Source organism: Aspergillus ibericus (assembly GCF_003184845.1).
Source record: "Aspergillus ibericus CBS 121593 unplaced genomic scaffold BO80scaffold_7, whole genome shotgun sequence".
NCBI lineage: Eukaryota > Fungi > Ascomycota > Eurotiomycetes > Eurotiales > Aspergillaceae > Aspergillus > Aspergillus ibericus.
Genome location: NW_020292105.1, coordinates 665,765 through 682,381, shown reverse-complemented (window position 1 = coordinate 682,381; position 16,617 = coordinate 665,765). Strand labels below are relative to the sequence as shown.

At 54.1% G+C, this 16,617-nt stretch overlaps 5 protein-coding genes and 1 non-coding gene across 6 annotated transcripts; 3 read left to right on the top strand and 3 right to left on the bottom strand.

Moving 5' to 3' along the window:
* Window positions 1-121: 121 nt before the first annotated feature.
* On the top strand, window positions 122-2,090 carry BO80DRAFT_442196 (putative PHD and RING finger domain protein; the record flags this gene model as incomplete). Its single annotated transcript, XM_025721249.1, has 2 exons — window positions 122-419; window positions 514-2,090. 2 exons carry the CDS (start codon window positions 122-124, stop codon window positions 2,088-2,090), a joined length of 1,875 nt encoding a protein of 624 aa, XP_025578524.1.
* Window positions 2,091-3,008: 918 nt separating this feature from the next.
* BO80DRAFT_t73 lies at window positions 3,009-3,117 on the bottom strand. The gene has a single exon. It is a non-coding gene; the product is annotated as a tRNA-Ser (tRNA).
* Window positions 3,118-4,446: 1,329 nt separating this feature from the next.
* On the top strand, window positions 4,447-6,775 carry BO80DRAFT_422557 (MFS transporter). Its single transcript, XM_025718852.1, has 2 exons — window positions 4,447-5,551; window positions 5,622-6,775. The coding sequence occupies exons 1-2, from the start codon at window positions 4,819-4,821 to the stop codon at window positions 6,527-6,529; spliced, it is 1,641 nt and encodes a 546-aa protein (XP_025578523.1). The 5' UTR covers window positions 4,447-4,818; the 3' UTR covers window positions 6,530-6,775.
* A 231-nt stretch (window positions 6,776-7,006) lies between these two features.
* On the top strand, window positions 7,007-12,603 carry BO80DRAFT_462315 (sister chromatid cohesion factor PDS5). The gene is made up of 3 exons (XM_025722504.1): window positions 7,007-7,844; window positions 7,954-9,627; window positions 9,681-12,603. The coding sequence occupies exons 1-3, from the start codon at window positions 7,488-7,490 to the stop codon at window positions 12,129-12,131; spliced, it is 4,482 nt and encodes a 1,493-aa protein (XP_025578522.1). The 5' UTR covers window positions 7,007-7,487; the 3' UTR covers window positions 12,132-12,603.
* A 153-nt stretch (window positions 12,604-12,756) lies between these two features.
* Window positions 12,757-13,416, bottom strand: BO80DRAFT_422555 (uncharacterized protein). The gene is made up of 2 exons (XM_025718851.1): window positions 13,321-13,416; window positions 12,757-13,207 (listed from the first exon to the last, which is right to left on the bottom strand). Coding segments are annotated over exons 1-2 (327 nt in total). The 5' UTR covers window positions 13,323-13,416; the 3' UTR covers window positions 12,757-12,882.
* On the bottom strand, window positions 13,243-16,036 carry BO80DRAFT_257816 (SWI-SNF complex subunit). Its single transcript, XM_025714709.1, has 2 exons — window positions 13,831-16,036; window positions 13,243-13,718 (listed from the first exon to the last, which is right to left on the bottom strand). Exons 1-2 carry the CDS (start codon window positions 15,904-15,906, stop codon window positions 13,383-13,385), a joined length of 2,412 nt encoding a protein of 803 aa, XP_025578520.1. The 5' UTR covers window positions 15,907-16,036; the 3' UTR covers window positions 13,243-13,382.
* Window positions 16,037-16,617: the final 581 nt, after the last annotated feature.

Genomic DNA, 16,617 nt, shown 5'->3' with positions numbered 1-16,617 from the left:
ACTCGACCTGCTCTCTCTCCCCTTCTCCGTCCACACCTCTACCTTTATCCCTTCTGCCGGTTGTCCTTCATGCCTTCTCTTAGCGTCTCTGCAGACAATTGTGGCACATCCCCTTCTGTTAATGTCCGACACCTGTATTGTGTGCTTAGGAGACCTTGGCGAAAGCGCCAGCGATCCTCGTGCCGTCGCCGCCGAGGCCGCGCCAAGACTTGACCTCAGGGCAGAGGGCAAGTCGGCGGACTCCTCCCTCAGGGTAGAAGGCGTGGATGGCGGTGAGGACTCGGGTCAGATCGCTCAGCTGCTCCCGTGTGGACATATCCTGCACAACAACTGTCTCAAACCTTGGGTTGAGCGAGCCAACAGCTGTCCGATATGTCGTCGGAGTTTCAATGTCGTCGAGCTAAGTGACCGACCGGGAGGTAAGTACTTATCACCTCCACCTGCCTGGACCATCTTGATGGCCTGCTCTCATTCGAAACGGACTCGATTGTTGATCTTTCTCTCTGGTCGCAGGTCCCGTGATATCATCCTATGTCGTGCAGGATCGAGTACAGGTGGCAGAAGTCGACCCCTCGATGATAATCGAATATATCGACGATGACCTTACCGATTCCCAACCCTGTCCGATCTGTGGAGATGCGGATAATGAAGAGCTGCTTCTTCTATGTGATGGGTGCGATGCACCCTCACACACATACTGTGTCGGCCTTGATTCCATTCCGTCGGGCCCCTGGTACTGCGCACGGTGTACCCAGCGTCGTCGCGGACAGTCCCCTGAGACCGCCGACCGGTCTTCGTTGACACAGGAGAGGCGGGGCCGTCGTACCAGGGCACAGCAACGCAGTCTGCAGAGCCGAAACCAGATGAACTCCCTGCACTGGGCCCGTGTGTGGCAATCTGTCTGGGACCATCTCAACCTTGACTTGGACTTCCCCTTCGACGATGACCGGGTTGCTGAACGCGCTCGACAACAGCAACGTCGAGAAGAGGCCAACCAGCGGGAGTTCCGAGCCTGGCAACGTCGCTTTGAAGTTGCAGAACGGCAAGGTGGCAGCAATCGGTTCCGGGACACTGCCGCTTTGCTAGATATTGAGGCTCCTCGGCCATCGCGGCCCCGCGTACCGCGTGAGCCCACACCTGAACCCGAATCTCTCGAGGAGATGAGGGCTTGGAACGCTTTCGAGCGTGCCCGGGAAATTGAAAATGATCCCAGCGCAGCCCGGAAGCGCAAGGAGCCCACTTTGTCACCGTCTCCCGAGCCCACTGAACCAGAACGCAAGCTCAAACGGCCTCGGACACGAAGGGCTGAAGACCTGGCAGCTCGCGCCATGCAGAATGGCGAGTCATCAAGGGCTGCTAGTGCGCACGCAACGGCGCGGATCAATGCTGAGAACTCGAGCGAGCCAAGTTTTCTCCAATCGCTTCTGAAAGAAGTTGAAGAATCGTCCAGCCCAAATGGAGTCCAATCTCATGGTGCTTCAGGTCAATCCTCGATTGCCCCCACCGATCATCCAACGCCTGGACCTTCCTCCCCGTCCATCTCTCCTGCTCCCTCCAACCATTCCTCCCCACGATTATCATCCGTCACACCGCCACCAAACCTTCGCAGCAGGCCAATGTCCCCACTGCTACTCGGGTCGCCAACCGACCCATCCTCTCCCCCCTTCTCACCAGACGTGTCGCCGGCTGCTTCTACTCGGAGTGCCCAGGATGAGCCATCATCCCACATTGTCACGGCCCGGCCGCATCGCCGGATCCCTCGCTCCTTGACTCGATCGGCGGTCATGCGGTCGGACGATGGCTCGCCAATCCGTCCCAACTTGTCTCTTACCGTCAAATCCGATGTCCAGAGATTGGTGGGAACCGCACTGAAACCTTATTATCGCTCCAGGATCATATCTAAAGACGAGTACACTGACATCAACCGAAACATATCTCGGATGCTGTATGAGAGGGTCGCAGGTGTGGAAACTCTCGAGGCCGGTGCCCGAGCCACCTTAGAAGGCGTGGCCAAGGAGGAGGTTGAGAAAGCCGTTGATGCGTTGAAGCAGCGGAAAGAAACGAATGACCATGTCGATGAGAGCTCTTGATACTTTAGCGTCTTGCATTTCCCGGCGTTTAACAATTCATCCGGTTGTGAGCAAGAGTTTGGCGTTTTGTGACCACTCCCGTTCGGCGGTAACTCGCACGGGAGGTTTGGATACCCATTCCGAAATATACTGCAGGTTGGGTGGTTTATGTTGGGCACGGCATACTGTAGCATTGTCTTGCATTTATTATATACCTAAGTGAAGATACGACCATGCCATATTGCTGCCACGGCCGGCACTGGCTTGGTACCTTGATGCTGCTGGTATGGCTTTAGCACTCATGTACTTGCTTCGTTCTCCGCACAACCTCACCGCTTCCATCCCAACCCGAGTAACCGAGGGATCAGACACGATGCGACCGCAACTCTTCAAACACTACATCTCCCAGGGTCCTCAATATGTGGCAGCTGCCAACTGAAACCTGCTACTGACAATCATGCCAGACCGTCCGACGACCTGTCGACTGATCAGCAATTCGCTTCCGCGGCACGCACACCCGGCGGTTGGGTATTCTGCGTGGCCATGCACGGATTCCCAACCAGCCTTATGCGAGTACGACCAGATGCAAGTCCACGGAGGTTTGCTGATACGATTCGTATATGAGATGTAACTGTCTTATCTACGCATATCTCCAAAAAATAGTTACTACGCTGAACACAACTGAACCAGTTCTACGGAGTACGATCAAAGAGAAGGGATTCATCTAGTCCATACAATATAGAGTATGTAGATTGTAGAGGATATATAACGATCAGCCAAAAACATCATACCAATGAATATCTAAAAGGATGTTCAAAAACAGAAACACCCAAGAGGGATGGATAGACAGAGCAAAACAAAGGAAGCAACGCAACAGACTCACCCAACCCAACCCACAAAACAAGTGGGTGGTGGGTTGGGAAAAAAGAAAAAGATAAGCGACACCTCTGGGACTCGAACCCAGGCGGGCGAACCCACAGGCTAATCTACTAGTTACTTAGAACAGCAAGTAGCAGGCCTGCGCCTTAAACCACTCGGCCAAAGTGTCTCATTGGTTGTTAGATACTTTCTCTTTGCATTGGATTATATACCAGCCTTTTCTAAGTATGTCTGGGGCCGGGCCCGGCTCAGGGAGGGGTTTGGGGGAGGGGAGGTGTGGGATCCACATGCCCCTCTTTGGTCCTTGGTTGGATTTTGTGATTACTTTGGTGGACTAGGGACTAGGGACTAGGTAGGGTTGTGTGCCGAATGTTGAGTTTTGGATTCTTGGGATTTTGTATGGCGTTTGCTACTGTGTGTGCCGTGTACTGTGTATATCCGGTTTGTTGATAGGATTTGATTGGGGATGGTTTGGTTCCGCTTACCAATGTGCTTTGCCGATTATTGACAGGGTTCTTGTTATCGTCTCGCGTTGGCGGATAAATTTATACAGCATAGTATCTACTGGAGGTGTTGATCTTTCCTTATGAGTAACCAACGTAATTGATCAGCACGATTCCTGCAGACCTGTCACAGTTGACGTGGTTTCAGTTCTCTCCTCTCTTATTCTTGCTGTATCGGATCGTGACCCCATCGGACGAAGGTCTAGAAGCAACGAAAGACATAGAACAAAAGATAGCTGGGAAGTTGGAGCCCCTTTTCTTGGGTCCGCTGGAGCATGCATCCACCCCAGCAGAATCAGCATGTTGTTTGCTAGTCGCGTTAGTCGGCTGATGAGGGTTGAGTCTGACTCCATGGGCTTTAGCATCTGGAGAATTAACCAGATCTGGTATGGTTTCGGGTTTCGGTCTCAAGCGCGCCGCCGTGTCTGGTTCGTAATCGTGCCTGTGTCGGCAATGACAAATCAGTGTCGGCTTTCAGGATTGCGTGATGAGGCATACAGATTGCTGCACCACGTGCCTTTGACCTGCCATCTGGCACAGATGCATGGAACTGGCTAGAGAGAGGTGAGGTCAGCGTCCATGACAAAGACTCTGGAACGAAGAACCGAGAAATGTCGAGATAAACACGCCAAGCCATCGGGTAGAAGTGGGCACTGGACCCAATCATGATAACTTACCTGATTCAGTCGGGGCTTCGGAACCACCGAAGCGCGAGCAGGAGCCACGCCAGGCAGACAAGGTTTTGCATCCCTAGTGGCTGAGGGCTAGTTGTGCAAGCGGAAAAGAACATTATTCCACGTTGTCTGCTCAATGTCTGGCATGCGAACTCTCAAGCCTCCAATGAGAATCCTTTAAACACCGAGGATGCTTGTCATGCGCCGGCTATAACGGCTCAAAACTAACCTATGCTTTACTGATAGTCTGATACATCCCCCCTGGGTCTGGCTGTGGAAGTGGGTAATTTGGCCTCGGACCTTGGGTTGTTGTAGACGATAGGGCCGGTCCATGGCCGTAGAGAGTGGGGACACGCTCTGGAGATATGCCGTCTGCCTTAACCCCGGCGGGCTTTCACTAATCAAGACCGACCCTTGATTAATCACTTGTTCGCAGCTGAGTCTGCAAAGGCCCACTTGTTGGAAGACGCTCGATGTTTTTAATGACTCCACGATCCTGGCAGGGTGCTTTCTGAGTCTCCTATCCCTGTATCTCCAGCTGTTTCAATTTCGTCTGGGGTATATAGACCTCTCCCCGTTTCACGTATTGCCCCTCCCAGGCTACTGAACTGCGCTCTTGTTCTTCCCAATCGCCTCAATAGCATCATAATATTTAGCGTTTGTGGTGCGCCTGCGTGAGCGCTGCCACCGAATATGAGCGACGCACACCATACTTCTGGTGCCGCAGCATCAGACCACCACCTCGACAAAACCCACGGGGCGCCTCTGCAATCCTCCGACTCGACCCTCAGATCAGAATCAGTCGCTGCATCAGGCGACCCGGAAAAAGGCATCGAAAACCTCACCGATAAGGACCTCGAGCAAGATGGATACGATATCGAGGCTGGCATGCCTGAGCCAGAGGTAGAAAAGATTGCCGAGAAACAAAGGGACCCGAATCTGGTGGATTGGGATGGTCCAAACGACCCAGAGAACCCGCAGAACTTGCCTCGTTGGAGGAAGTGGTTGATTACCATGTCGCTCTCCTTCATGACCATGTGGATCACATTCGCCAGCAGTGTCTTCTCGACTGCAACGATCGTGACCGCCGAAGAATTTGGCGTTTCAACCGAGGTCATGGTTTTGGCAACCAGTCTGGTGGTGTTTGGATTCGCAGTCGGCCCGCTGTTCTGGTCACCCTTGTCGGAGCTTTATGGGCGCAGGATACCGTTGTTCTCCGGCTACGCTGTCTTCGCCATCTTCCAGATTCCTGTTGCCGTGGCGCATAACGTGGAAACCATCTTGGTCTGCCGATTCTTGATCGGTATCTTTGGCTGTTCGCCACTTGCTGTCGTTGGTGGTGCCATGGCGGACTTTTGGGACCCTGTTGATCGCGCGGTAGCTATTGCGGCTTTCGCCAGCGCCACCTTCGTCGGGCCCGTGCTTGGTAAGTGCATTTCCTCAGTAGAGCGATGGTTCTGCATATCCCAGTCGTTGGACTAACAAGTTTGTCTCAGGCCCTATTGTCGGAGGATACCTCACACAATCGTACCTTGGCTGGCGGTGGACGGCTTGGATTACCTTGATCGCCTCAGCATCATTTGGCTTCTTGGCCTTCTGCATTGTTCCAGAAACCTATGCACCCGTCATCCTTCAAAGGCGCGCAGCACGCCTTCGCAAGGAGACGGGCAACTCGGCGCTGCACTCACTCCTGGATAACCACCGGCCCACTATGAACGAAATTGTTACCAAGTACCTCCTGCGACCGGTCATGATGCTTTTCCTTGAACCAATCCTGCTGGCGGTCACCCTCTACTTGGCGCTGGTGTACGGCATTCTCTATCTGTTCTTCGAAGCCTACCCCGTCTCCTTTGAGGAAGTGCGCGGGTGGACCAACGAGGGTATCGCTGGACTGCCGTTCATTGGTATCTTGGTCGGGGTATTCTGTGGTGTTGCGTTGATCATCTGGCAGACGAAGACGCGATTCGCCCAAAAGCTAGCCAAGCATGGCCGTGTGGTGCCAGAGGAGCGCCTGGTCCCCATGATGGTTGCGTCCGTCATGTTGCCTGCCGGCCTCTTTTGGTTCGGCTGGACCTCGCATCCCAGCACCCCCTGGGGAGCTCAGGTTGTCGCTGGCATTCCCATTGGCATGGGCATCCTGGTGATTTTCATGCAGGGTCTCAACTACATCATTGACGTGTACCTGATGTTCGCCAACTCCGCCATTGCTGCCAACACCTTGGTCCGGAGTAGCCTGGGTGGCGCCTTCCCACTCTTTGCCACGCAGATGTACAATAGGCTGGGCGTGGACTGGGCATCCAGTCTTCTCGGATTCATCACCGTCGCCATGATTCCCATCCCGGTCCTCTTCTTCTTCTACGGCAAGAAGCTTCGGGCCATGAGCAAGTTCAGCCCCAAACTGTAACTTGAGTCAAGCTCGAAAGCGGAACGCGAGTGAAAAGCGCCTTACCATTTTCATAGAGTTCTCTTTTGGACGATGCTCGTCTGAAATTCTCACGCATCAGCATGGCGTTTTGACGGTCATATATTCGAACGATTAATGTTTATTGAATGGAGTATAAAGGGACGAGACTACATGAATGTGAGATAGATGGTGGCTGCATTGGCATCTGCATGTATTTTCATCAAAAATAGATATAATCTTTGCCATGTTGCAGGGATCGAAATAGTAGTGGATGGCATAGGTAGAAGAAAGAGGAGTACTCCGTATGGCGGTCGACTGATCATCCGGCAGCTTCCTGCGGCGCTGGCCCGGCTTGTCACTGATTGGCCAATGTCCGCCCACGACGGATTGGGGATGCTGCAGATAAGTAGAGACCGAGGGCCACCCCCCATCCAAGGGATGATCCCTCTCTCCAGTCTTCCATCAAAGCCATCTTCCGTCGGACCGTGGTCTGTCATTCGGAAATAACCCCGCTAGCAAGTCCGTGAGTAATCAAGTGTGGGTAACTAGCAAAGGGCCCGAGAGGGAGGAAAGGAAAGGAAAGGGTAAAAAAGAAAGCAGTCGCGCGACGCGTCCCGAAGTGGAGGCGGTCGGAGGCGGCGATTCCTGGAGTGTCCGTCTAGTCTGTCTGTCTGTCAGTCAGTCACGCCGGTCGGTCGGTGTCTCTGCTGCTGTTGCTGTTGCTGTTGCTGTTGCTGCTGCTCTGCTCTCCCTCCAAACTCACCGTCCATCGGTCCTCTTTCCCCCCCATTCCTCTTTCACGTGCAGCTCCCATTTCCCTTCCCCCCCTCACTCCCCTGGTACTGATTATTCACCATCCTATTTTCCTGTTCTTCTCTTTCCTACCCCCCCTCCGGTGCGGCGCATGGTGTGTTGAAGCTCACTCCCTCTCCCTCGGCTTCCCCGCGCTTTGTCCACGATGCCCGCGCGCACTCGTCAAGGTCCCTCTGTCGCCTCGGAGGCCGTGGACCCGGAAGATACCTCTGCTGGTGTTCGTCGCCTCAAGTTCAATGAGCCATTGTCTTGGCGCGTCGGACGCGCCGCCATTCCCATTGCGGATCTGCTTCAACGGCTGCAGACGTTGGCGCAGGAGCTTCGCAGACTCGAGCAGGAGGAGATCGAGAAGGACTCGTTAAGGAAGGTGTCGCAGGAGCTTGCGACAGCCCATCTCCTGGCGCACAAGGATAGGGGAGTGAGAGCGTGGACCGCCTGCTGTATTGTCGATGTCTTGCGTCTCTGTGCACCCGACGCGCCGTTCACGGGCAATCAACTGAAGGTGCGCTGACTCTCCTCGACCCCTGAGATGGTCGCATTCAAGCTGTCCATTGCTTCCCATCATTGTCTGGCCGCAATCTTAGCGCTGACTGACCTCTACCGAAAATCAGGACATTTTCACCTGCATAGTATCCTCCATCGTCCCCGCACTGGGGGATCCGTCCAACCCCTACAATGCTCAGCATATCTACGTCTTGAACTCCCTCGCGGAGGTAAAGAGTATCGTGCTCATGACAGATCTAGATCACCCCGATTCATTGATTATTCCATTGTTTACAAGCTGCTTTGACATCGTCTCGGGTTCCTCTAAGACTTCCACGGGGGAGGAGGTCGCCAAGAATGTCGAGTTCGACATGACACGCCTTCTGGTGACGGTCATTGATGAAACGCCGGTTCTCGCCGCTGATGTGGTCGATGTGATCGTGGCGCAATTCCTGCGCATCGACCCTCGTGCCCTGGAGGCCCCCACCAAGAGAGGAAAGAGAGGGGATGCGCCGGTCGATGCCAAGCAGGGAACACTTCTCCTGAAAGACTATCCTCCTGCATACAACATGGCCAAGGCTATCTGTCAAGCATGCCCGGAGAGAATGACGAGTCATATCAGCCAGTATTTCAACAACGTCATCATCGATGCGTCTGCGGAGGGTGCAAATGGTTCCTCGAGGGGTGGCCATCGCAAACCAAACCTGGACGACTCCGATGAGGAGGGAGAAGACATCAAGGAATTGAGCAAGGCGCATCGCCTGATCCGAGAGCTGTGGAGAGCATGCCCGGAAGTGTTGCAGAACGTGGTTCCCCAACTCGAGGCTGAGTTATCGGCGGAGTCGTTGTCCTTGCGCCTACTGGCTACTCAGACAATCGGTGATCTTACGGCTGGAATCGGGGTTGCTGGACCACCCCCGCCTCCACCGATGGATCCTACTGCCTATCCGCCAGTGACCCTGGAAGAGTACGCCCAGACGATTCCCCAGCCTAGCGTTCTTCTTACGCCGTTTTCGCCGAAGCCCTTCTCCCAGACGCACAGTTCCACGTATGAAAGCTTTCTGAGTCGCCGGCTGGATAGATCCGCCTCGGTGAGGGCTGCATGGGTTACCGTGGTGGGCCGGATTCTGCTGACATCCGCGGGTGGCTCTGGGTTGAGCGACAGCGAGGAGCAGACACTTATTAAACAGGTTGCTTCCATGCTCCGTGATGCGGACGATAAGGTCCGAGTGGCCGCCGTCGATGCTATCAGCAATTTCGGCCTGACTCAGGTCGTGAACAAGCTCGGGGCCAGCGGGGGCTTCTCAACCCCTGACTCCGTACTCTTCATCCTCGCGGAACGGGTGAAGGATCGAAAGCCACAGGTCCGGGAGCATGCAATGAAGACTCTGGCCCGTATCTGGGCAGTTGCAGCGGGGGAAATCGAACAGGCGAATGACCAGGTGGCTACTATGCTTCAGGACGGGCCCTCCAAGATCTTCGATGCGTTCTATACAAATGATCCCGATATTCATGTCTTGATTGATCGCGTTCTTTTTGAGATTTTACTCCCGCTCAACTACCCTCCAGTCAAAAGCAAACTGTCGCGGAGTAGCTCCAGTCAATCCCAGAAGCAGAAAGACTCTCAGGTCTCCGAAGGTGACTCTGAGGTTGACGTTGACAAAATTCGGGTTCGTCGCATACTTACCCTTCTCAGGGGCCTTGATGAGAAGGCGAAAAAGGTGTTCTTCGCAATGCAGGCCCGTCAAATTTCAATGAGGACGGCGCTGACGATCTATCTACAAGCCTGCGAGGATTACAATGTAAGTTATGATGGAGCACCTCAGACTATTCAAGTGCTGATGCCATAATCTAGGGCGGCGTGATGGAGAAAGATCAAGATCGGATCAAGGCCCAGTTGGGCAAAGTGATTGATACCTTGGCCAAAACTCTCCCTGATGCATCTCGGACATCGGCGGACCTGTGGAAGTTTGCAAAAGTACACGACCGGCGTGGCTACCAACTGATTCGCTTCTCAATGGCTGCAGTCAGTGATTATCGGACCGTCATCAAAGCTATTAAAGAACTCGCGAGGAGATTACAAAGCTCGAACAACACGCCTCTGCTGGACACCCTCACGCCTCTCTTGTACCGCTGCAGCTCACTCGTCTTCAACAGGAGTCACATTCCCGCCATCATGAGTCTTTCAAGAACGGATGAGAATGGCCTGGCAAATCCTGCACAGGAAATGCTGCGGGAGATCTCTTCTCGTAATCCGGAGGTACTGGAAGCACAAGTCCAGGAGATGTGCAAGGATCTTGAATCCCAGACGCCAAATTCCGCAACAAAAGATGGCGCTGGGACCGAGGAGATTCTCAAAGCATGCTCCGGATTCGCAAAGAAACTCCCGTCCAAGCTCCCTAAGGACCGGAAATTCTTACAGGCGTTGGTGAACTACGCGGTTTACAGCCCGTCGCCCAGGGCGGCCAAACATGCGGTCTCCATCTTAATGGCTGTTGCTGATAAAAGGGAAATGTACGCAAAGGACCTGGTTGAGAAATGTGTTTCGAATTGGAAGTACGGATCGGATCGGTTCCTGACCAAATTGGCTGCATTGTCTCAACTGAACCTTTTGGCCCCGCGGGAGGCGGATGAGGAGAGCGACGCCATCATCTCCATTGCGGTCAATCAGATCCTCCTGACCAACCGCTCCCCTCAGCCAGACGCCGGATATTCGTGGTCGGATGCGGTGGACGATGAGACTGCGGCCAAGGAATGGGCTCTGAAAATCATCGTCAATCGCCTACGTGCTAAAGATGGCTCGGACGACGAGGATGACTTCCGTGCCCACGCTGAACCTGTCTATGATACTTTGAACAAACTCATCGTGAACGACGGCGAGTTGTCGAAGAAAAGGGACACTCCTGCAGCTCAAAAGTCCCGGCTACGTGTTTTGGCAGCCAGGTCGCTGCTTAAGCTCTGCGCGTCTCATGGCCTTTGCGACCAGTTGCTTACCCCGCGGGATTTCAACTCAATTGCTTTGGTAGCCCAGGACCCGGTCTTGGAGGTGAGAGGCGGTTTCATCGACCAGCTCAAGAAGAAGCTGGTGCAGAAGTCGCATTTGAGCTACCGTTGGTATACGGTTCCGTTCCTGCTTGCCTTTGAGCCCATTAGCAGCCTGCGTGATAGTACGCTTACATGGCTGCGTTCTCGGGCAGCATTCTTCTCTCAGCAGACCAATGGCAAAAGAAGCGACCAGACGGTCATGGAGTCACTATTCTCGCGTCTATTGTCTCTTCTTGCCTACCACCCCGACTATCCGCCAGCTGATGTGGATGAGTCAACACGGATAGCTGAACTAGTGGACTTTTCGCGCTACATTCTCTTCTATTTGCAGGGGGTTGCGAATGAACATAATCTGTCGCTAATCTTCCACATCGCACAGCGTGTTAAGCAAACACGAGACGGCATTACCAAGTCCGACGAAATCAGCACCCGTCTCCATACGCTTTCAGACTTGGCTCAGGCGACGATCCGTCGGTTTGCGGATATTTACTCCCAGCAGCGTAAGTTTGGAGGCGCAGCTGGCGGCACCAACATCCTACAAACCTATCCTGGCAAGATGGGGGTGCCAAGCTCGATATTCGCCCCCATGAGTAGCCACCGCGAGGCCCAGGAAGTTGCAGACAAGAACTTCTTCCCGGAAGATGGCGAAGACCTGCTGGATCGCATCGTGCGATCCGTCATGAGGGCGAAGGGCGGGTCCCAGAGCGCCGCAAAGAAGAGAAAGCCTGAACCGGCTGAAACAGGCGGCGACGCAGGCACCGCGAAGAAAGCGAGGAAAGAAAAGGAGAAGCCCGCGCGGGCGCGCAAGTCGTCCGCATCCACGGGAGCCTCTAGGACACCCAAGAAGAAGAAGACAAGGGACGAAGATGGGTGGTCCTCGGACGAGGAGACTACCAAGCGAGCTACCAAGGGATCCACGGCCGCTGCACGGAGACGCAGTAGCAGAGGTGCAGCCCGGAGGGTCAGTTACGCAGACCGGGATAGCGATGAAGATGATATGGAAATGGACGACTGGGAGGAGCAGGAAGACGAGCAGGAACCGGAGAAGAGTGAGGCCGAGAGCGACTCCGAGAAGGACAACGACAGCGTCGACCTTCCCGACAAAGAAGAAGCACTCGACGAGATAATAAGTGACAGAGAAGACTCCCCTCTGTCATCCCCGCCGCCCACATCCCCCCAGAAAGCCACGGATCATGCGCCAGAATCAAAGGGCAAACGAACCGCAAGTCTCCCAAATCGGCGGTCCTCTCGAAGAGGATAGATTTGTGCCCTGAATAGCTAGCATGTATGTATCAAAAAGCAGCGCAAGTGGATATTTGATTTCGGTATGTCGGTTGGTTGGTTACTTCCATCCTTGATGGATGCCTTCTTCTCGTCTCTTTTCTACTCCTTTACCTATATCTCCACCCCATCACCACCTTCAATGACTATTCATCCAACCTACCAATCAACCATAACTATGCAAAGTGTCCAAGTCAATCTGAACCGAACTGAATTGAATTGTATCGAATTGTGTATACCCATCTATCTGTCCCTATTTATGTTCCGCAATCAATACCTTGTTTTCCTTCCTTTCCTTGCCAAGGAGTCAGGATATCTCAATGTCAATGTTAGTGTCAGTACGGAGTACGAATGTATCTTCCTTCTTCTTTCCCCAATCCGCCTCGCTTCGCCTTGCTTGGATGAAACCTTTCATGACTAGGCAGACGGTGTGATAAGCGAGCAAATACGATAACATACTTTCTTCTTATCTGGCGCGTACTTTTCTACCAATAGGACGAATAGGTAGGTAGGTAGGTAAATAGGGAACGGCTTGTTCCCATAAAGACTGAACCGAATGAATGGAACTGGATTGTACAGATCGATTGATTGACTAAGATCAAATACGAATGAATGCCTTTCAAACAAACAAGTGGATGGGGGCTTGATTACAGTACTTATGTAATGAGACACTCTACATCTGAACAGTAGTGTAGGGGGCAGTAGTGTACGGTAAGGAGATCACCGGGACTTCAGTGGAACATTGGCTCACAAATAGGTAAGTAGCTTTTCAATGAATTTGTATATGGGTAGATGGTAGGTAGACAGGTAGACAGACAGACAGACAGACAGGTGGTGATGATCTCTTCAACGCTGACAACAATAAAGGCAGACTGGACCGATTTTACGCCGACCATGAGGTGGATGGACAAGGCAGAGAGAGGGAATAAAAGGAAGGAAGGAAGGAAATAGTGAGAGAAGAGAAGCACAAGTATCCATGTCCAATTTGAGTCACGAGACATTCGAGGTGAAAATGGGTGGATGGGTGGATGGGTAAATGAATGGATACGGATGGCCCTAACCATGAACAATCGCTCAGTCATGTACATACATCAATGATTGGAACCAGAGGTCAATCGGTACCAATGGTGAACGCAACAAGGGAGGAAAAAAAGGAGAGTAAAGTTTACATTGTTGCGGAAGAAGATGAGGTAGAAAACAAAACCCGGCTCCATCATTCACTCGTTAATTACTATGGTGCGTTGCCCCCGGCTGTTGCGGCTGCTGTCGTCTTCGCGACCCGCTCTTCCACGCGCTCCTTGTGCTGGCGGTTCCGGAGATGGACTTCGAAGTTGTCAACGGTCGTGCCAGGGCCCGGGGTGTACAGCTTGCCCGGACAGTCGTGGCAGCGAATGCGCGGGAGGTATTGGTATTTCAGTTTGTGACCGGGCTGGCTGTTGGAGTTTGCAACTGGCAGCATGGTTTCCGTATCAACAGCGGTGTACCGCATGACACCTTCGAAAGAGTCGTTGGGGTAGGAGAGTTTTAACCGTGCTAGTCCCGCTGCAAGCCAACTTGGAGGCGGGGGCTAAACAAGACCATGTTAGTACGTGGTTGTCTGCGGCACATCTTCGGTAGCCAGACATTGCGGCCCGTGTGGAGGTGACGAGATGGAAGTAATAGGTCGATTAGTTACTCACCCCGGGGACTCCTGGCTGAGGGGGATGAGGAGCATCTACAGCTCCGATCTGTTGGGCGGGAACTGGTCGTTGTCCGGGAGGAGGCACGCCGGGAACCCGGACCTCAGACTGAGGAGCGGAGGGCGGAGCCATGGGGTTGGGGGTGGGAGTCTGAACTTGGGGGGTACTTTGCTGCGACGGCGGTTGCGCCGCCGGTGTTGCAAGACCCTGTATTGACTGGATCCCATGTGTCATGAACTGTCGGAACTTATCCTTGGAGATCTTGACCTTCACGATCAACTTCTCTGGCTCTTCCACAACGCTCTCCTCGCGATAATCGCGCCTCCGACTGGCTGCCCTCGCCTCATTATGCGGCTCGGGCGTGGCAGACTGGCCCAAACTCGCCCGTAGCGCCGCATGGGCTGCGCTGGCAGCTCCCCTCATGCCTCTCGTACGCGCGGTGCCTTGAGCCAAATGAGGCCCAATCGCAGGTGACCCAGTTATTGAGGATTCATCACTGTCCGACTCGTCCGACTCTTCTCCAGTATCACGAAGTCCGACCGCGGCGCGTCTATGACGGCTTGAGCCGGACCGCTTGTAGACATTGCTCTCGTCTAGGGAAGCCGCGCAATTAGGGATGACGGTCGAGACGACCAGGGTCCGAATGGTTCGTTGACGGTCCTTCAAGTCGGGCAGCGCGGGCCCACCGCGGCGGTTGACGGACCGTTTCTGCCGACGTTGGTCTCGCGATATCGACACCTCGGTCCGCTCGAGCTCCGTTTCGTTCAATTCATACAAGTAGGGCGTGAACTCCTTCGCCGCCTGGAAGGGCCTAAAGGAGGAGGTTAGGGGAGTGGGAAGGAATGCGGTCTTCAGGTCAGGATCATCGATCGGACGTCCATCGAAGGGGTGAGAGAGAATGTAGAGGGATTTGGTGAAGAGCTGGGATTGTTCGCGGATGGAGTGTGCGATTGCCGTCGTGAACTCGCCGGAAAGAGACAGGTCGTCGGTCATGCGTGCTGCAAAGTCTTCGGGAGAATTGTGAGGGTCATTGATGTCCCACTCGAACTGGTCAATCAGGGTATGCTGACCGATCGTGATGTTGAGTTTGACAAGGATGCGCATTTCATCGTTCTTGTAGGCGCTGTAGGGGAGGTGGGGGTCTAGCGGCTCTTCTTCCATGAAGATCTGAGGATAATAATCGCATAGCTGCTCCTGGATACTTTGTGAGATCATTCGTACCAGCGGCCCACATGTCTCAAGAGGGATTCGGAGATCCTCCACTAGCTTCTCCGCGAACAAGTCGGGGGAAACCACGCGATCATGAAGGTTCCATGTGAATGTATCGCGGATTTTAATCTTCTCCCAGTCAATGTCCAACCGGATTGGCACCAGGTCTTCGATTTGTTCGTTCTGAGCCTTCAAATCCTTGCGCGAGATTCGGAGTTCCCTAGTCCGCCGATTGCCGGGGCGGCGTCGATTTGCTGGATACAACAGCTGTGGATGTTGATTTCGCAAGTCGGTACGTTGATTTCCGAAGCCCTCGTAGCCCACGCCATAGAGAGCGGCTGGATTCATGTGGTTTTCGCGCCGTACTGCCAAGAAATAATCGCGCTCGGCGCGTTTCTGCTGCAGAAGCTCCTGACTGGGGTTCTGCCACGCTGCCATGGCCGAATGATGGAATTCCCGATTGACATAGTCCTCAAGAAGGATCTTCTCGGCTGGTGTCTCACGTACGCGCACGGGGAGGCCATCGGCAGATGGTTGTTGGATAACGGAACCGTCCCGGGATCGTTTCTTGCTCGATGCGGACCCGTTGGCACTGCTCGGCTGCGAAGAGGCGCCATTGGACGCGTCATGACTCGATTCGGTGGACGGCAAGGATACGCCTGATGCCGCAAGAACAGCTTTCGCATTCTGTTTCCCCTCCGCGATCACGTCAGATCCGCCCACCCCTTGTCCCAAGGAAGGGTCGGACGCGACAACGCCATGGTAATCCCCACTTATGTTCGACATCCCGGAACCATTCTGGAATTCGTCCGCCGGAGCATCAACTGGGAGCTGTCCCGACTGGGAAAGGTTGGGAGAGGGCATCATCGGGAAGCGGTATATTCCGAGGTCGTCCTTGGCGTGTCGGGCGAGGCAAAACAGACGTCACTTGCACGGACAGCGTTCAGAGGTGAAATACACGGCGAGGATAGGTAACTGGAAATGCACAGCTCGGTCACAGCAGCATCCTTGACAGGACTGTAAGATCGAACGCATCCAGGTCAGCCAGCTGTATGAGAGTTCCGTGTGTACGAAAGTCAATTGCAGTGGAAACGCGACGGCGCACCCGAGCGGCGGCGCGATACGTCGTCGGGGAGGTGCATCGGACGGGCATGTCGCAAAGCTACCCCAGGCGAGTCGCTTGGCTGTGTCCTGAGTTGATGCGGCTCCCAGGCCAAGGGCCGGACAGCCGCGCGGAGCATCGAGAGCACAGAGGGCAATGGGAGAGCCAGAGGGACATACCAACCGACCAAGCCAGGGAAGGAAGGGCAGGCAGGGAAGGGAATACAGGACGAATGGGGGCGCGGGCAGGCAAGCATAAAATAAAATAAAGCAGCGATACTAACCAAGAACGAAGGATAATATTATCCGTGATCCGAGCAGGGCGACTCGGGGGGGCTGGTTCCAGGGCAGGACGAAGGCAGTATGGATGGGTCTGCGTGCCGGTCTGGGTCTTTTTGCCTTCAGCGAGAAAACGGAAGAGAAACGGCTAATCAGCTGACGCCGCTCCGGGGGGACCTGGTCTGGCCGTATCACTCC